Source organism: Carassius auratus, unplaced genomic scaffold (assembly GCF_003368295.1).
Source record: "Carassius auratus strain Wakin unplaced genomic scaffold, ASM336829v1 scaf_tig00217347, whole genome shotgun sequence".
Classification (NCBI taxonomy): domain Eukaryota; kingdom Metazoa; phylum Chordata; class Actinopteri; order Cypriniformes; family Cyprinidae; genus Carassius; species Carassius auratus.
This window is the reverse complement of record NW_020529017.1, coordinates 49,747-69,161: the sequence shown is the minus strand read 5'-3', so window position 1 is coordinate 69,161 and position 19,415 is coordinate 49,747. Positions and strand designations below refer to the sequence as shown.

General features: G+C 38.8%; 3 protein-coding genes across 5 annotated transcripts; all 3 read right to left on the bottom strand.

The window, feature by feature from the left end:
• Nucleotides 1-1,113: 1,113 nt before the first annotated feature.
• Nucleotides 1,114-3,449, bottom strand: LOC113100743 (60S ribosomal protein L10a). Its single transcript, XM_026265333.1, has 6 exons — nucleotides 3,328-3,449; nucleotides 2,847-2,918; nucleotides 2,525-2,605; nucleotides 1,960-2,108; nucleotides 1,680-1,852; nucleotides 1,114-1,329 (listed from the first exon to the last, which is right to left on the bottom strand). Exons 1-6 carry the CDS (start codon nucleotides 3,330-3,332, stop codon nucleotides 1,159-1,161), a joined length of 651 nt encoding a protein of 216 aa, XP_026121118.1. The 5' UTR covers nucleotides 3,333-3,449; the 3' UTR covers nucleotides 1,114-1,158.
• Nucleotides 3,450-11,542: 8,093 nt separating this feature from the next.
• On the bottom strand, nucleotides 11,543-15,650 carry LOC113100751 (Fanconi anemia group E protein). 2 transcript variants are annotated; one of them, XM_026265344.1, is made up of 10 exons: nucleotides 15,300-15,650; nucleotides 14,209-14,773; nucleotides 13,982-14,026; nucleotides 13,843-13,899; nucleotides 13,607-13,750; nucleotides 13,314-13,443; nucleotides 13,128-13,203; nucleotides 12,943-13,009; nucleotides 12,741-12,866; nucleotides 11,543-12,465 (listed from the first exon to the last, which is right to left on the bottom strand). In XM_026265344.1, exons 1-10 carry the CDS (start codon nucleotides 15,500-15,502, stop codon nucleotides 12,364-12,366), a joined length of 1,515 nt encoding a protein of 504 aa, XP_026121129.1. In that variant the 5' UTR covers nucleotides 15,503-15,650; the 3' UTR covers nucleotides 11,543-12,363. The 2 variants fall into 2 exon arrangements, with proteins under 2 accessions (XP_026121129.1, XP_026121130.1); XM_026265345.1 differs by having other exon boundaries at nucleotides 13,320-13,443.
• Nucleotides 15,651-15,909: 259 nt separating this feature from the next.
• Nucleotides 15,910-19,154, bottom strand: LOC113100753 (E3 ubiquitin-protein ligase makorin-like). Of its 2 annotated transcripts, none has more exons than XM_026265350.1 (8): nucleotides 19,042-19,154; nucleotides 18,099-18,230; nucleotides 17,741-18,021; nucleotides 17,555-17,661; nucleotides 17,235-17,476; nucleotides 17,037-17,147; nucleotides 16,824-16,941; nucleotides 15,910-16,656 (listed from the first exon to the last, which is right to left on the bottom strand). In XM_026265350.1, the coding sequence occupies exons 1-8, from the start codon at nucleotides 19,137-19,139 to the stop codon at nucleotides 16,537-16,539; spliced, it is 1,209 nt and encodes a 402-aa protein (XP_026121135.1). In that variant the 5' UTR covers nucleotides 19,140-19,154; the 3' UTR covers nucleotides 15,910-16,536. The 2 variants fall into 2 exon arrangements, with proteins under 2 accessions (XP_026121135.1, XP_026121136.1); XM_026265351.1 differs by lacking the exon at nucleotides 19,042-19,154 and adding an exon at nucleotides 18,659-18,829.
• Nucleotides 19,155-19,415: the final 261 nt, after the last annotated feature.

Genomic DNA, 19,415 nt, shown 5'->3' with positions numbered 1-19,415 from the left:
GTACTGGTCACAGCGAAAGGCCAGAGACAGCAGACAGAAAACAGCCTCTGCAGAATTGGTAAGGTACCCTAATGAAAAATTAAATAAAATAATTACATTTTATTTAAAAAAAAAAAAGAAAATTAGTAAAAAATACAATCTACATGGAACAGAATAAAGGTATGCCACACTTTAAAGAGAGCTGATATTCTTCCAAACCATCACTTCACTATGTCCATTTATGTATGTTTCTCTCTGTTTACCTATTTAAATCAAATAGAACTGACCTCCAATTCCTCCTTTCCATGTCAAAACTATGATGGCATGAAATAACCAACAATAATCAGACACTATATTGTATATTGTAGTACATTACACTACAAATATGTAGTATTGATTGGATTAGATTGACATTTCACCTAAAAAAAACAAAGCTGTTGAAAATGTGGTTAATCTCGATAATTTCAGGATGCAAAATTAAACAAGATATTGGTTTTAAAATAGCCATATTGTAAAAGGTTAACTGAAACGTTATTTCCATTTAAAATGTTTTCTTATCTATGAATAGAAACCCTCAACTAAAGTTTAAATTCAATCCAACCTAATTAAGTCTTTACAAAACACAGATTTACCGGTTCGGTTCAGTGTAACGTTCACAAATGATCAGATAAAGTTAAAACTTATGCTTGCTTACCATGACATTTGCGTATTTCTTGCTCTCCACGCTTCTAATCACATAAACATATAGTGATGTAAAACGTGTTGGCAGATTAATGAGGCTGTTTTAGACGAATCATGGCTGCCAAAGACACAACTGACAACACCAGAATTGGGAAAACAGGAAAAAAAAAAAAAAAACACCCCAACGAAACACCTGCTACATGTATTTAGCTCAGTGTGCATACTACAAAACACCATGAAGGGGAGTCCTCTTGCAAAAATTGCTTTTAATCTTTTAACCAATTTATTATAAAATTCTTAATTTATGCATGTGAAGTGGTTTCACATCAAGCTTTTTCTAAGAACTACATGCAATTATACATCTGTGTGGTGTATGAAAACTTCCAATGAAGTTTTTACACTGATAAAAATCAATATTTGAAAGGACATTAGGAAAGACACAAAGACATGAGATTTGGATCAACTCCACATTTATTGTAGAAAATTGAGGAACAGTCTCTAATAGAGGCGCTGTGGCTTTCCCATGGTGCTCTTGATGTAGAGCGCTCTCACGTTCTGCCAGTTCTTCTTCAGCAGAGACACCAGGAAGTTCACAGCCAGGTGGATGTTGTAGACCAGCTCTTCCTCCGTCATCCTGACGTGACCAACAGCCACAGCCAGACACAGAACCTGAACATGACAGATGACCATTACCAACTGAACTAACACAAATTCAGGAGTTCAGGAAAATAGACTTTATAAGATTTGTCTCTTATACTCAAGAAGGCTGCATTTACATGAACAAAAACACAAAAAAAGACAGTAATATTGGGATACTGTATTAAACTACTGCAACTAAAACAGAGGATTTCACTTTTAATTTATTCCTGTGGTGATCAAGCTGAATTTGCTGCAGCCATTACTCATTTACATATTTATGGAATACAATGTCAACCAGAAAAAAAGAAATCTGTTGTAACATCATGTCAATAATGTCACTTTTGATAAATTGAATGTCCAAAACACTTTTAAAAACATACCTTCTTCATCTGGAATTTGATGGTTGATTTCACTTCATCCACCTTGGTGGCCAGGTTCTCGTTATGGGTGAGCAGAGAGGGGAACTTTCCTGCCTTGTTGAGGCCAGGTCCCAGGATACGAGGAATCTGCTTGATCAGAGACTCAGAAGCCAGGAAAGCATCGTATTTCTTTGCTAAAAAGAAAACCAACAAGATGCATCAACACTTACTCAATCCAGAACAAACTACAGCTCTGAAAATGTGCGTCTTATTGCCAATGTTCTCTCAAAAGGAAACTAACCCAGCTTCTTGACCAGTTTCTTGTTCTTGTTGAGCTTTTTAAGAGCCTCGATGTCCATGTGTGGAAGCTCAGCGGCCTTGGCTTCATCACAATGCTGCTGGTCACCAAGGATGCACACGGAGAACTTGGGCCGTGGGGTGGTCTTCAGCCTGTGAGGGGCAACGGAAAAGACTGCTTGACAAACAGAAGCATATCAGAGCCCTTTTGACCAACGTGAGGCAGAACAGAAGAGTCTTACCCATACCACCTCAGCTGGAATCAGGTGTTGATAGCACAGGCATAAAATAAAATGGTCGGCTTAGGTATGACAGCATGAATGCCATCACCTATAGCCTCCCCTCATGTTTTAAGACCCAGGGTAGGGGTCCGCCTGCTTCACCAAGCCAGAGAATGAATGGTTCAGACAGACTACCCGAGGCTGTTCTACACTACCTGTCTTTAACCTGCCTGCTCAAGCAATTTAATTAACAAATAACTACCTCAGTGTCAAGATATCCAAATATTTATTCAGGCAGAGCAAAGGGCAGGCAGATAGAAGGCTGGGCGATACAGTAAAGGGCCGAACCTGACAGTGCCTGAGAATCGCTTGTCCTTCTGGGGATCGTAGTTCTTCAAGCTGATCTGCAGCTCCACAGTCTCAAGAAACCTTAAAATATACATGGCAAAATAAATACCTTCTATAGAAGTAGCTGCTACATAAGGAGTAAACACATGGTGCAGTTAACAAAAATACACCCGATATGGCAAGCAATAAAACACCTATTAATCTGATAAATTGATATTTTAATACTTGCAAGTAACAATAACTAGTTTGTGCGGACCGAAAATGACTAGTGACTACTAATCTTACCATGCAGTCAGCCAATAAACACTAGAACCAGACTTACTTTCGCTTCTTAAGACGGGAACCAGCCTGGACCTCCCGAACAGCCTCGTACAAAGTGTCTCTTGAGACCTTGCTGTAAAAATATATATATATATACACAAATAATGAAATAAAATGATTCCATGACGTTTGTTCCATACATATTGCGATGATCAGTGACTGTACCACTAACATACATCCAAACTTCGTTTTCCAAACCTTAATATATCTATATAACTTAAGTTAGATATGAATAATAACCGTAAGAATAATTATTATTTCAGATTAAGTTAAATATTTGTCAGATTACAACGGATTGCATCCAGGTGTCCCCGGTGCGCTGCGCGGTAGCGTTCAAGAGCTGTTCGAGTTTGTCAAGGAATTAAAATCCCAAGCTCTCCGATTGACATTGCTTGATGATACATTTGCCTATATAGCTATTAAATGTGAAATAAAATATTATACATGATTAAATGATTTATATATGAACATTTCTCACGTGCCTCATTTTGCCGCGTTGACTCTCCTTTCACACGGAGCTCGAAAAAGGAAGTACAAAGGGAAGTTGCGTCGAATATATGGGCCTGAGTGTGAAAAACGTACTTCCGGGGTCGCCATGATTGTTGTGTCCAGAGCTATGGTCCAGAGCCATAGAGATGGCTCTGGTTGTGGCCACACAAATATGTAACAAGCAGAGAACTTTACATAATTCATCTTAAACCATTCAAATTTATACAGGACATAACATTTAAAAAATACGAATCGAGATTCATTTAAACTTTAACCTTTAATAAATAATATAAATAAATATTGAACTTTTTCCGGGGCAGGGCAAATGTAACATTTGAAAAAGTTATTGCTTTTTTGCTTATTCTAACTTTTCATGAATATTGGTTGACCTGAAACATGAAAGCTGTATCATGCACTTTAAAAATTATGAGCTATATCACCGTTTATCAACACTAGGGGTGTGACAATATACTTAGTTCACGAGATGAGACAAAACTTGGTTCACTAGAAGGAGACGATATTTTAAAACAATTTGTAATACATTTTTAAAAAGACAAAATATTTATCTATTAATTATAAAAAGTAAAACAATGCAGTTGTATTTTGAAATATTTTAACTAATGTATTATTTCGGTAATCAAGTAATCTACTGATTATTTTGACAATTGAGTAATCTGATATTTTTAGCAACACAAATAGACCTAAGTGAAAACCAGGCTTTAGTCAAGTCACCTTTATTTATATAGCGCTTTAAACAAAATAGATTGTGTCAAAGCAACTGAACTAAATTAATTAGGAAAAAAGTTTAAATAATGCAAAATGACAGTTAAAGGCAGTTCATCGTTGAATTCAATGATGTCATCATCTCAGTTCAGTTTAAATAGTATCTTTGCAATCAAGTCAACAATTTCTCTGGTAATGAAGTGTCCCCAGCTAAGCAAGCCAGAGTCGACAGCAGCAAGGAACCAAGACTCCATCGGTGACAGAATGGAGAAAAAACCTTGGGAGTGTCGCGGAAATTCTAATTCAATAACAATTTGTAGAGACTGAGAATGAAAAACCAAACAGAGTTTTGTCTTTTTATTGCTTTAATTCTCTGCAGAGAATGATCTGGTTTACACACACCTTCTGAGTCTGCGTGCAAAGAGATAACACACAGACTTACAGCCCACTTTTTATAGAATGTAAAAGATACATTGAAGGACAGACTAGGACCGTTGAGCCAATCATGTTGCTCAGTGCACATAACCTCATAACTCATGTACATCTCATGCACCTCTCCCTGGGAAGGACTGTCTCAGAACTAATTGTTCCTGGTTCATGGTCCCTCTTTAGAAGTCGTTTTTCAGCCTAAAGCAGTTATGTGCACAGGATACACAGGTTACACAAAGAGTGTCCATATGGACTATATATACTACCTTGATCATTGTATGTTAAAAGATACCTAAATGAGATAAATGCAACCAATGCAATCAAATAACAAAATGTAACATTTCCATAACACTCCTCCCTTTTGATCATTATTGATCGCTTATATTGATTAAATGTAGATAAATTGTGAGCACATTACCCTTATAGTTTACATCAATCATGTAAATTCAAGATTTAAAACACCATTACTCTCATAAGGGCGAAAAAAAAAGCAATTGCATTGTTTTTTATGGAACATAGTCATTCCTAACATATAAACAAGCTATAAAGAAAACAATAACTCTTATATTTGATTATATGTAAAAATCGTAATGTAATATTTAAACAGAAGAAACTGTCTTAACTTTCCTTCCAGTTGCATCATCTCGTAACACGAACAATGACCTGCTTTACACCCTCTTTATTCTACAGCATGTATTGTGTAATGTGTTCCTGTAGCTTAGAGCATTGTGCTGTCAAGCGCAAGGTTGGGTGTTCGATTCCCCAGGAACACATGATAGGTAAAAATTGATAACCTGAATGCACTGTAAATTGCTTTGGATTAAAGTGTCTGCTAAATGCATACATTTTAATTTGTAATTTAATGCTTACTACTACTTTTCTATAGAGCTGCTGCAGGTGTCAGATTTTAGTGTCTCATTGCCTTCATCATTTTCATCAGAAGCACTCACATTATTCTTACTTTCACACAAGACATTGTACATTAACATCTGATGAACTACTAAAGATTTCATTATTGAATTTACAGCTCTTATAATCATTCCCACTACACAAGGCCACATACACAGCAAAAATAAATTCATGGCCAGTGCTGAGATGGCAATTAACCCAATGTATTCTTCTTTTTGCCATAAACCCTTAAACCAATTCCATTCCCAATCATCATTGGCATTTACTTCTCTAGCTGTTAACCTGTGAACCGCTAGGGGATGTGGAGAGCTGGTCCAGAACAGTCTTGCAGTGCAGTTAGCCTCAGTCCTCGTAGTTTCTTCTTGATGCCTTCCATCATCACCTTAGTAGTGTTCATGAAACTTATCATGTCTTGCGATTATGACTTAGATTTGAAGAAGGCTGACCCCAAGTGCTGTCATTACAACATGGAAGAACTTCTCAGCTCTGTTCCACAGCCTGTGTTCCCTCCTGTCGAGTTGGTCATGTAGTTTTACTGCAGCGGTCACATGGTAGGTTTTTCTAACAGCTTAAGTCCCTCGCTGTCATCCGTTGGCCCAAACTGACCTCAGATCACTCCTACAGAGTGATGTTGCTGCAGGTTCAGCTCCCATACACCACTGTATGTTTGTTCACCTAAGTCAGCCAGACGTCCCTCTTGACATGGGGCAGCTGGTCAATCACTTTACTGAGCTGTAGCCCTCTGCTGGCGCTCGAACCTTCCTGCAGTTACTTGGGTGTATCTACGTCGCTCTCTCTACCACTTTCACCTCAGTTATGTGTGTTATCAGCAAGACCTGATATCATGCAAGACTCCTTCCGCTGGCTTGGGCAGAGCATCCTTGAACTGCTAAGATATCTGAGAGAGAACAAGAGCAAACTTTCGACTACACTTTAGCATGTAATCTTCACACAAGGCTGTAGACGATGTAGTTCTGGAAGTTGGCCTGTCAAACTAAATTTCAAATGGACTCAAGTTAGAGTTCTTTTTCTCATTCTCATATACATTAACACAATGGGGAGTGCTTTTACCCAAGACAGTCCTGTTTGATCACAACACTTCATTAATTTGCTCTTTAATGTCACACCTGACTGATGGTTTTATTTGCATTATCAATTATGCTTTTAATTGTACATTTATATTATCAATTCACTGATTTAGAAGTGGGAAATGTACAAGTTTCGCATAGTGTTTGAAAAAGTGTTTTGGCAGACATGGTCTGTCTACAGTACTCGGGCAAAGATAGTTTGCACTCGGCCTTCACCTGTTGTTTCTTCTCCTCTGCTGTAGCAAAAGCTTGCATGGCTGTAAGATAATCAGAAGGGTGTGTGAATGAGTCATTGTTAACTGTTAACAGTTAAAGAAAGTTCTGTTCTCATCGCTGCATCCTTCGCCGTGGTATCAGCTCACTTGTTACCTAAAATCACAAAATCATAACTTTTGGAATGTGTGACGCATTTGCAGATATCAACTGACTTTGGTAGCAAAATTGCTTCTAACAATGCTGCTATTTTATCATGGTTTAAATCAGGGTTACCATCAGACTTTAGAAAATTCCTGTGTTTCCACAATGGCCCAAAATCATGACAAACCCCAAAAGAGTAACATTAATTTGTGTAAATGGTAACTGTTTGTCCATCAGCAATTTTGCAAGCCTCCGTCAATGCTAATAATTCAGTCACTTACGCAGAGAAATGTGCGTGGAGCGCTCCAGATCTTATGATTGCATATGCAGTGGTTATAGCTCAACTTGCTCTGTTTTTGCCAATTGTTTGGGTCTGTAGATGCTGAACCATCAATTTATAGAATTAAGTCAGCATTTTCTAAGGGGGGTTCTTTTAAATCTGGTCTTGGTTTACAAACTTGTTCTAATGTGGCAACACAATCATGTTCTTTCCCATCCTGGTTCGTAGGGAGCAGTGTAGCTGGATTTAACACTGTGCATCTTTTAATTGTGATGTTTGGCATTTCTAATAGAATTGCATTGTACCTGAGACACTTGGCCATTGACAAATGGGATGTTTTTTGTTACAACAGGATCAGTGCGTGGCCTGAGCAAAGTCACATCAGAGTACCCCACAATTTCCCTTGAAGCTAAAATAGCTTTTTTTTGCAGATGCAACAGCTCTCAAGCAATTTTGGCATGCCTGCCACTACCGGATCGAGCTTACTCGAAAAATAGGCCACAGGTCTCCCCCATGATCCTGTAACAGAACAGAAATCGGAAACCCATTCTCTCATCAACAATTTGTAAAAAATTTCGCTCTGGGTCTGGGAGTCCCATTGGTGATGTTTGTAGCAATAATATATTCTTAAATGCTTTCTCTGCTTCTGGAATCCAGGTCAGTTTGTCATGGGGTAGCAAGCCCTTCCCGTGAGCCAAAGCATTCAACAATACGAACACATGGCCAAAAATGACATTATTTGCTTTTTCATGATAAGCTTTAAATTTAAATGTACATTTTTAATGATGATGACCTAAAAATGTCACCTCCCTTTTTACAAACTACAGTTTTGACAAACTGGCTTATGAACCTCAGCAGCCAAAATTGTAAAAGTTTGACGGTATCTTGTTTGCATATTTCTTTATCTTTTAACAGTGAAAATATGTGTTGCACAGGGGAATTTTCACAGAGCACAATTACCCCAGCTGTTCTTAATGATTCAAAAACTGGTGTTTACAGGGTCTGTAATCAGACTTTGGAGTGACTTGAACTGGTTCACAATTTTTTACCAGCCCCAAGTCAAATTTAGCTAAAGCCCAAAGTGTTTTAAGGAATTTTTTGAGCACTGGGTAAGTCTCCTCTTCCTCTGCTGAGAGAAAGGTTGTTGTCATTGTGTCATCAATCACACAGACAGTACGTACAGCTTTAACAGCAGTCCCGTGCAAACACATTCGGTGTGCAGACAGTGTTGGATTATATTCAACCTTTTCCTCTGCTGTCTCGACCCAATTTACATGAAAAATACACATTTTTACAAATAAACCAATTTCTTCTCTATGGTCATTGTTCTTTTTGGACAATGACACATGTGGAAGAGAATCAAACAACATCTAACAACATTTGCTGTTCATTTCTCAAATCAACAGAAACAGCGCATCTATTTTATGTCTCGATTAACAATGCACGTCTGTTGTTTCTATACATTAAACCATTTTTGTTCTAAAATGTAATCTTTTCCAAATGATATATATGCTGAGCAATGAAAGAGAATGGCATAATTCAGAATTAGGTGAAACTGTCATTTGCAGCCTTGACAAGCTTTTCACATAATTCATCATCTTTCCATTTACACTGGTAAATATACAACTGTGATTGATGGATTGTTGCTAAAGTTTGAATTTGGCACTGGGAAACTTCCCAATTTCACATTAAATCTATTTCTTACAAATTTTGAAGGCAGTTTTCTGACAGTAGTAAACAATGCTTAAAGTTCAAGCCATTCTAATCTTTACATCTCAATGGTACAGTGAATTTTTCTCTGACCGTATAACCTGATGCAGTAGTAGACCAAACTAAATTTCCATTTAATTTTGGAATTGGATCTATTTCATCCTTTCTAATTACTGAGTTGCCAGCCCTTTCAACTCCATTAACCTATAATCTAATCTGTGGCATTTGTTTATAAGCTAATTTATTCAGATGACTATATGTGCCTATGTTCTTGTCGAAAGACGATTTATCATTTTCTAATCTTCCAATGTGATCATGTATTAAAGAAAGAATTTCTTAATTGTTAAAAGGAGAAATACGAGCAAGCATATTTTCTTCGTTGGAGTGAGCAGAAACATGAGCAAGCATACTTTCTTCATTGCAGTGAGCTTTAGAGAAAATATGTGTGTGTTTCAGACTTATCTGTTTGTCCACCTGTGGCCTTGGTGGACTTTGTTCCTGACTCCCCACTCCTTCTCCTGCTTCTGCTGTGAAAGTCTCTGTTGTCAGTCTGCCTCGGCTTTCTCTGGTCCAGCCACCGTTTGGTTGATCAAATGTGCACAGTGAAATTTTTCAATGTCCCCTCTCCACCAGTGAAAGCAAACATCTGGATCAGTCTGAGACAGTCTTTGTCCTCTGCTCTTCTGCGTGATTTCGGTGGTGTTCACTCTGACTGATAAGTGAGTCTTGATCCATTGACACAGTGTTTCCACTGCTTGACGAAATGCTTTGTTTTGCCTCTTTCAAGTCTTTCTCGTTCCATGGTTGAGAGACCATCACAGTTCTATTCAGCCCAGCCTCTTGAATCTGGAGTATTTCATCATTACGGTGACGTTGCTGGTGGCAGAGGTTTGGATCATAATGATGCTGTGGAAGTTGTGCTTGTCTTTCGTCGGGCAACAAGGACTGAGGTGCAGATGCAGTTGCTCTGTAGGATGGAGGCAGCAGCATTTGTCGATAGGGGTGAAGCCAGGAGTCCAGATCAAAGTCCACTTTGCCACACCGCAGTTTTTCTAAGGGGATAAAGTGAAGAATTCTGAAAAGGATGATCTGTTCTTTTATCAGCATTTTCTACAGAACTATCATTTTTCAGTTCATTTCTAAATGGCATTGAAATTTATTTCTCAGCGCTCCGCTGCTTCACGCCTGTGCTTCAAAAAGTAAAATAAAAATTCCTATGTTTCTGAAACTTGTCTTTTTGCTTGTTTTTCACATTTTATATTCCCTTAATTTGTTTTCACATGTTTCCAAGCTCTCTTTTATTTTGTTAAGTGCTGTTCTTCTAAAGGTACCTTTTCTTTTTTGGAGAATCATAATTCTCAACCCAGGGTATGACTTCCATAATTATTTCCCATATTTCTATTTCATGTCATTGTAAATTGAACTGTCCAAATCATCAAGATTGATCTTAAATGTGACATTCCCAGACCCCAGATTCACAATCCAAAACTTTCTGGAATGCGTTCTCTTTCCCTCACACGTAGTCGTCACTCCTTGTGGCTTCGCACTTACTCGTATGAAGTCTTGCTTTGTCACCCGCTATCTTGCTACCCTGCAAGACGTTCCTGGTCCTGCTTACTCGCAGACCTATTTTTGCTTACCTGCGAAACCTGGTTTCACTTACAGCAATGGACTTGCAGCAATGGAGGTTTTAGGCCAGTAAAGTCTGGGAATACCAGATCTTAATTTCCCAATTTAAAATACCAATTTGTAAATTTTAAGGTTATTGGAATTTCAAAATCAGTCTCACCGTTTGTAGCACGTGTTTCCTGATCTGTTGAGAAACCAGCAGTGAAGGTCCACAAGCCCTAAGACGTCAGTCCCACCTTCCCTGAAACCTTTTTGGGGTTTAGGGCTAAACCCTTTGTGGGTGTAGGGTGATCAACCAACTAACGTCCTCAGGTCCCAGACGATCAGCTGTGGAATCCCATCCTCATCGCCAAGTTTGTCGTGGAAATTCTAAGTCAATAACAATTTGTAGAGACTGAGAATAAAAAACCAAACAGAGTTTTGTCTTTGTGTTGCTTTAATTCTGTGCAGAGAATGATCTGGTTTACACACAGTTTCTGAGTCTGTGTGCAAAGAGATAACGCAGAGTCACACTCAACCTTTTAAGTATGTAAAAACAATACATTGAAAGACAGACTCGGACCTATGAGCGAATCATGTTGCTAAGTGCACATCACATCATAACACATGCACATCTCATGCACCTCTCCCTGGTACACAGTTTCCCCTTAAATATTGTTTTTCAACCTACAGCAGTTACGTGCACAAGTTACATAAAATAACTCAATATCCCTATGGACTAAATATACTACCTTATTCATTGTATGTTTAAAAGATACTTAAATTAGATAAATGCAATCAAATAACAAAATAAAACATTTCCATAACAAGAGAAACCAGGCTCAGTCGGGGGGCCAGTTCTTCTCTGACCAGACGAAACCAGTAGTTCAATTCCAGGCTGCAGCAAAGTCACATTGTGCAGAGAACTCAACTGGTTCCTGTGGTCTTGTCCTGGTAGTCATCTGAGACAAGGTGTTTGCAGGGGATCTGTGTCTGGGGCTCTAGTTGTCCTGGTCTCCGCTGTCTTTCAGGGGTGTAGAGGTTCTTTCTAGGTGCTGATCCACTATCTGGTCTGGATACGTACTGGATCCGGGGGACTGTAGTGACCCTCTGATCTGGATACAGACTGGATCTGGTGGCTACAGTGACCTCGCTTCAGTATGATTATTTATACATAAACTAACAATGAGGCATTGTTAGATTGGATTGGCTCAGATATAATATCAAAACCAAGTTAAATACATAATATGAACATAACCAACTTAAGCACTTTTGTATTATAGCAAATCCCTCCAGAGGCCTGGTGATGTTTCACTTTACCACGTGACATAAGTTACCATTAAGAGTATTGTAAGAGATCATGAATGAACAGGACCTTTTCAAAAATCCAGGTAAATTTGTTCTGGCAATCATATTGTTCTTACGGAGATGACATGATTACTCTTGAGAGGTTAACACAGCCCCGCTGCTTGTAATTCATTTTTCTATCTACATACACACTAGATGGACATCTTGCGCCTCGCAGCAGATTTTTTTTATACGTTATGGTTCTCCATTAATCAGGTCTGAAACTCTGCAATTGGATACAATTATGCGCATCTCATGTTTATAAGAGCAAATAATTCTGATTGGCTAGTAATGTTAGTTTGGTTGAGAGTGAAAGCTGCTCCTCTCCTATGTGAACATTGTTTTTTTTTTTTTTTTATGAATCATTATTTACATTACTTCCCCACCCCGGAAACCTTTAAACCCTGTTGATATGAAGAGTTATCCAATTCAATATTTTAATTTTTTTTTTTTTTTTTTATCAATACAGCTATACAATACAAATAAATTTTATTACATTTACAAAATATATTCACAACATTTTACAATCAGAATGACTGAAACTAGTAAAGTGGCATTTAAAATGGACATAATACGATTCAAAGGGAAATTCGTTTTAATGCAGCCTGCAATGATTTCTTGAGGAAGGTTTCATTGAAAGACAGGCAACTGGAAAGTGTATGGTGGCATGCAGGATTCACCTGAAAGCAAAAAACAATACAAAAAAAATTACTTATCTATCAGCAGTTTTTGTTTTGTTTTGCTAGCTTTAAAAAAAAAAACACTTTAACATCTAGATATTTATTATTGTGCTGTTTATTGGTTACATTCTATGCCTCTTAAGTTTGTGTATGGAGCATAATTCTTTGTCATAGTAGTCTAGATGTTGTGAGGATCATAAAATGATACTTTTTTTTAGATGTTTTTTTTTTTACTTTCTGAATGAGTTATTTCCAGTCATTACAGTTATACTCACATGTGACTGATACTTGGTCAAGACACTCAGCAACATCTTGGCAAACTTCATAGATTTGCTGAAATGTGGAGACTGGCTGCAAAGCTGATCAGTGAAGAGAGAGAAATCCTCCTCACTCAGCTCAAGCTGTGAGCATAACAACAGAAACCATTAACATAGGACTAAAAGACCCTTCAAGATTCAAAACAGCTTTCTGAAGTACCTCTGAATCCAGCAGTGCATGGATGACTGATAACACTCCCTCATCCCAGGGCACTCCAAGTATTGTTCTAAGATTTAAAAGTAAATTTCTGTGATCAGCTAAACCGATTACTCAAACATAATATATTCCAGAAATGACCAAGACCTATTTCTTTCTGAAAGCTGAATTGTGGTCTTCAGACTGACCGAAATACAAGCAGCCTGTGATGTGGCTCAAGGCAGTCCACTACCAGTCTACAGAGTACCTCTGCCTGGGCGCTTTCTAAAGATATACAGAATAGGAATTTGCCGAAAAGATGCCAGAAATTAAGCATATAAGAAATAAAAATGGTAAATACAATCTTGCTAATTAAATCAGGTGAAAAAACGTACTCATACCAGTTTGACCCTTCCGTAAAACTGGCTCTATCAGAGCCTGACAGGTCGGCCTGGGGTAACGAGTGCAAAGAGACATTACTGCTGTTACCAAACAGCGAGAGGCAGGTTCTGCAAGGGACAGAATCTAAGGCAAAGAAATACATATATATAAGTGCGATTACACTACTACACAAAAATGTATTTAATTGAATAACTAAAAACCGTTTTTCCCCTCATGTGGTCTAATATGATTAAAATATTTTAAGAAGGTAACCTGTGACAAGTGTGAAGTTTGTGAACATACTAACTTTTGGCAGCAGAAGGTGTGTGATCACAGCAGAAGCAGTGCTGTGGCTGAGGTCTGGAGACAGTTCCAGCAGGCAGCTACAGAACTGAGGTAAACTCTGTTCAGACGCTTCAGACAAACACAGCATCGAACACAATACCTCCACCTGTGATCAGATGCAACAAATCCATACAAATGGAAACGTTTCTGGAGCAATGAATCCAAAAAGCAATTCATTTTCAAGGCAAAATAACAAACCTCATTGGGGTCACATTCATGAAATACTTTCAGAGCAGACACGGAGCACTCATCCCACTGTGAAGGAAAAGATGTCAAAAATTTAACTAAAAATAAAAATAAAAGCTATCACACTGGCATAATAAAGCAGATTTCTTACTGCTGACTCTGTATCTAGTAATTCTTTGATCACGGGAACAGCAGCCTAAAAAGGGAATGTTCAAATGTTAGAAATGGATTTATCCAGAAAGAATAGTATCTTTTCCGAGGTTAAGAGAGGAAGAGACTTTAATAACCCATCCGTCTATGAACTTTTAATGGTCAAATGATGTCAAATAGGCTATGTCTGAATGAAAATCAGTTTAACTGCATTTAATTCCACTTTACCTTCATGTGGTCTGGGAGATTTGTTGAAGAACCCAACACATCAGAGCGAGCCTGTGATACAGAAGCAGCACTTTGTTGCAGCTGTGAAGTTCTGATTTTTGGTTCCTCCTCTTCAGTCAACCTCTCTTCTTCTTCACTTGGACAGAAATCTGTCTTTACCCTTTTACTTTGGTGATCTTCTTGGGCATCTCCATCATGATCCATGTTGTCGCTTTTCCTCTTTTTCTGAGATAAAACAGGCATGTTGGTCTCTTTATCCTCTGTTTCAAGATCCTCAAAACAATAAGCCCATTTCCCTTTTGCATTAGTATTCCTGAATCTCTCACAGAAACTCTTTAGTTTCCCTGTACCATCGGAGGTGAGGAGGGTCCCTTTCCTAGTGCCCTCAATATCTCTTTGGAGCTGCTTGATTAAGACACAAGTCCACTGATTTTCCACGTCATCCTGAGTCAGACACTGAAGCAGGTGGAGAACATGGTCTTTGGGTAGTCCAGGGTGAAGCAGATGTAGAAAACACAGCAGATTTCGTTTAAAGCCTTCAGAAAACAGGCACACCAAAGGTTTACTGTAAATTAAACAAACGATTTCAATGTATCGTTTAACAATGGACAGATCTTTAGATCTTAAAAGGCAAGGAACATAATGAATGTATTTCTGTTTTCCAACACGAGAACTCATTAAAAATTACTTTTGAATTCACAATAGTGGCGCGATTTTCCATTTTAAAATATGATTGCATAATCAACATCATATTGAGTGTGTTTGTGTGTATGTATATATATGAAATTAATTATATGTAAACGGTTATTTCTAAATTAACTGGTTTTTAATATGCATTTACAAAAAAAATAAAAAAATAAACACGTTATTTTAGAATTATGACATTTGACAGCAGAAAAATCGAGTTAAGTCATTTATTTACACTAAACCTCAGACAGCTTTTTAACACACCACTAGACAGTTACTTGTCCAAAACGAAAATAAAAAGCACTGTTGTGAATAATTAAAATATTTCATGATTATGACTGTTTGCCAGGTGAGGTGAATGTTATTCTCAACAGAATTAGGATCATTTTTGACCGTCTACTTACAGAACGAGAGCGTCCTCGTGCACACATGGTTCTTGTTGGCACAAAGTTTCTAATAACGGATTTAGCGTGAAATCTGGATCCGATCTGCGCTGTTTATTGAAAACGGTCTGTGCATTGCTCGCCCCGGCTGCTCCTGAATGCAGCGAATGAAGCAGTAACCGCGACCGTCCGTCAAAACGCTGCAACAGAGCTCTCAGATCCATCACTGGACCTCAGTCACAGAGATCAACGACGCCTGCTACTACTGTCACTTCAAAATGATAGTCGTAGTGGCTCCCAGAAACGGTAAAAATCTAGATTATCAAAACAATGACAGCTCATGTAGGAACTAGGAAGTTGTGTGTACCAAGTTTCGAATCAGTTCTTTGTGGCTCTAAACAAGCGCTTATTGTACACTGAAGTCCCCTGCAGGTTTGGAGCGGAATTGCAATCGAAGAAACCATCTTGAGTTTCTGAACCAAGTTTTTAAAGCGTTTTCTTAATTTTTACAAATATTTTTTAGGGGGGAGTTGGGTAAGATGAAATTCTCTGAAATGCCCCCCACCCTTCCCAAAGCAGCAGTGGCTACATTGCTGGCAGCCCACATACAAATTAAAGAGACAAGATCAGGTAAGGCAAACAGTGGAACATTTTTTATTTTCACTCTTCTTTGAATATAAATGTACTAAAAGTAATAAAATGTGACATCAAGTCCTGGTATAACCTGTTAACACTGCTGAGGAGAACAATACAAAAGCCTGCTGACAGGTTGCACTTTTAGTGTTTTGCAAAATACCGGCAATATAATAAACTACTACACGAAGTATACAAAATTAAAATCTGATTTCATATAAAGGTATCAGACAAAAGGGTGCAACAATCAGGAATCGGCACAGATGGAGGTACTAAACAATCAACAAGTGAAGAGCAAGCTGAATAAGTGACCATGCATTCTGTTAACATTAACTTTTTGCCCTAGTTTCTCCCAAAACTTAACCTGAAGAGACACTCAATTTGAGATTAGAGCATTCAAACTTTTTTTTTTTTCCTCTCCCACCCACTCCCTTAAACTCAAGGCAAAAGACTTTCACACTCATACAAAAACATGCGTAGTAAATCTACACGGCTAAAGAATTAGCCAAACATTTAGGACTAGCTAAAGTAAAGCCAACCCTAAAAAGGGACTATTCGATTTCAGTGCAAAAGATAAGCAAAGCTCACTCAAGGCTAAGCCAACATATACATGACTAGAAGGTCCTTAGTCATCAAGAAAATCCAGAAGGTCATCGTCATCTTCATCCAACAGAGTTAGGGCAAAAATGTAGCTCCAAAGTTGGATGCCATCAATGCCTAAATCCTCCAACATCTCAGCCGTGTCCTAAAAACAAATCAGATTGAAATGGCTAACTGATGTTGTTCAATACAACAAGCTTAACACTGCAATGCAGAATAAAGAACATTTTCCCACTTATTTGAAATAAAACTGCAGTTTCCAAACATGGGACACCAAAAGTAAAGTAAAATTTGTTATAATGCAAACATTACCCTGGGTGCCGAGCGCCTGCGACGGTGTGTGTGATTAGGGGGCATGTCATGGCTGTAGATACACTCCGATTTAAAGGGGCAGCATCCGTGACGCATGAAGAAAGTGCACTTTAACTTACTAGAGATAAAAAAAAAAAAAAATTCCAGAATCAAATGTAGAGGATCAAAAACCATTACAAGAGATTTGACAGCATGAATGGGAACCATTATAACCTGCTTCTTTCTTTGAAAGCGGCAATCAGGGATGCCTTTTCCTCTCCATCACAGACCCAGTGCTTGCTGGGAATGTAAAAGGAGGATTTCACTCTGCACTGCGGACAGCCCCTATTTAAAAAAAATAAAATTTAACGATTAATATACAACAACAATTCGGCTTTGTATATGCAAAGTGGAGAAAAATAAATAAATCACTTGATGACATCCTCCTGGAAGTCCTTTGTTTTCCGCCATGTAACAATGCAGCTGATGCAGAAAGCATGATTGCAGTTGGGTAGGATGCCATAACGCCGTTCCTGAGAGGTGGATTTCTCAGAAATTTTGTCCATGCAGATGCCACAGGCCACATCTTTGCTTTGGTCAAAGGCCCTTGAATGCTGCTGCTCAGTCGATACTGCAGCACCACCCTGATCCGGAGTCTCTGGTGAACCAGTCACCTGTAATCCAATAACACTTCATTAAACCCAGATAACTTCATCTACCAGCTACAGAAATGTTGGGCTTCAGATAGATACTTTTAGGACTTCAGCAGGTGCTGCGCCATGTACAAAAGCTGCAGAACTGTAGTTATCTGAAGATCTGGAGTCTGTAGCACTGATTTGTTGTAGTGGTCTCATTGCATCTAAAGAGGACAATTCAATTAATTTCATAAAAGGACAATGTGAGGTGTAGTTTCAAAAAGCCTGAATAAGCAGTAATACCCTGCTGGGGAGCTCCATCTTCCCCAACCCCCAACTCTTCCTCCTCTGCAATGCCTGTAGTCAAGCGTTCAAAGTTCTGCTGCAGCACGCTCATACTTGTGACCAGAGGCTCTGAACCCCTTCGAGTCAGGCTGTAGGCTCCTTGTGGGAGAAGAGAGGGCTCAGATCCTCGACGTTCAGCCAGAGAATGTCCCGCCAGTGCAGAGGGGAACACTGCAGGTGCTGAACCGCGTCTGCTGCTCCCTGAAGAACCTTCACCCGCTTGAGGAACATGGAGATACCTGCAAGACATGCAACTCGTAAACCTCTTTTCCATATAACGTTACAGGTGTTCAAAACGGGCCAGCTGGCTCCTTACCTGCAGCGGTCACCAAACCAGCAGCCACCTTTCTGGAAGTACCTACACTGGACCTGAAACGACGGTGCTGCAGGAAACTCGTGTAGATAGTAACAGCTCGGACCATAGCGACAAGATCCATTGATGAACTGCCTGCAAAACACAACATACTAAATCACATACATCTGCTGACAACTGCAGCACGACTTTCACAAGTTTTTGAAAACCTGCAACATAATTAAAAGAGAAGGAAACCGTAGCAGGTTTTAAACCCTCGAGCATTATTAGTAGATGTTATTTACTACGGCAGTACACGGAAACTGTAGGACTTTACAACTAAGAATTAAAAAACCTTGCAACGGTCATTTCGAACTACGTTGTAGTTTAAAGTATAATTAGTCACGATGTTTGTTGTAACTGCACTAAACTTTCTACGAAAACAAAAACAAACAAATCGCTCGCTGCCAAAACCGGATGTAAACATATGCGCCGAGAAACGTTAAAGCAGGAAAAAGCCACTCTTTCAAACAGATGATCGGGGCTAAAACTAACTTTTCGTCCAATCAAAAACACGAAACTACCTGCAGACTTCTCTTTCCACGTTTGAGCTGCCTTTTCTCGACTGTCTACACGGTGTGCGATACCGATCCATTTCTAGATCCTCCAAAAACGTGATTTAATGCAGTTGTTAGAGTAAGTAAACGGATTGAGGAGTTGGTGAGAGAGAAGCGCTGGAGACCCACGTCACGCAGAACGCGCGCTGACCAACCAGGAACGCCCGTGTCTTTTTACAGAATAAACAGCGAGTTTGGTGAGAGACATCTATACAATCGAGACTTGAGTCTCACAGTTCGTATAAACTTCCAAATCTTTGTCATAACATTTCTTCTTCTAATTGTTTACTTGGCGGCACTGCAACAATCCAAATTGCAAAATGCTAAGATCTGATGGTGTCTTTACCCACCTACAAACTGCACTGTTATCTCCCGGGCCTTTGGATGACTGTGCGTGCCTTTCCATCTCGCGCTTATCCCTCTGTGCCTGATGGATGGCTAATGGCATGCACACTTTTATAATTGTTGGGCGGGGCCTTCCCATTTGGACTTGTGATGGACAGAAAGGCATCTTAAAACGCAATGCCCAATGAGGATCTGAATCAATTCCAGCAAAGGGTTCTTTCGAACACAATCGGTTCAAATGATGAATTTAGTATTCTTCTATAGTGCAAATTGCGTCATAAAAAAAACAGGTCATAACGGGATACTTTCCTTTCTTTCATATGAATTTGTATTATTAGTGCCTGTTGTAGTTGTATATGCCCCTGAATCTAAATAATGA

Coding starts and splice junctions, on each gene's coding strand:
- LOC113100743 (XM_026265333.1), bottom strand. Junction 2,606..2,846: donor TCCCGTCTTAAGAAGCGAAA/GTAAGTCTGGTT, acceptor GTATATTTTAAG/GTTTCTTGAGACTGTGGAGC. Junction 2,109..2,524: donor CGATTCTCAGGCACTGTCAG/GTTCGGCCCTTT, acceptor TGCCCCTCACAG/GCTGAAGACCACCCCACGGC.
- LOC113100751 (XM_026265344.1), bottom strand. CDS start 15,502: ATGGATCTGAGAGCTCTGTTGCAGCGTTTTGACGGACGGTCGCGGTTA. Junction 13,751..13,842: donor ATGAATGTGACCCCAATGAG/GTTTGTTATTTT, acceptor ATCTGATCACAG/GTGGAGGTATTGTGTTCGAT. Junction 13,204..13,313: donor GAAGGGTCAAACTGGTATGA/GTACGTTTTTTC, acceptor GTATATCTTTAG/AAAGCGCCCAGGCAGAGGTA.
- LOC113100753 (XM_026265350.1), bottom strand. CDS start 19,139: ATGCCATTAGCCATCCATCAGGCACAGAGGGATAAGCGCGAGATGGAA. Junction 18,231..19,041: donor GATAACAGTGCAGTTTGTAG/GTGGGTAAAGAC, acceptor TGTGTTTTGCAG/GCAGTTCATCAATGGATCTT. Junction 17,662..17,740: donor AGATGGAGCTCCCCAGCAGG/GTATTACTGCTT, acceptor TGTCCTCTTTAG/ATGCAATGAGACCACTACAA.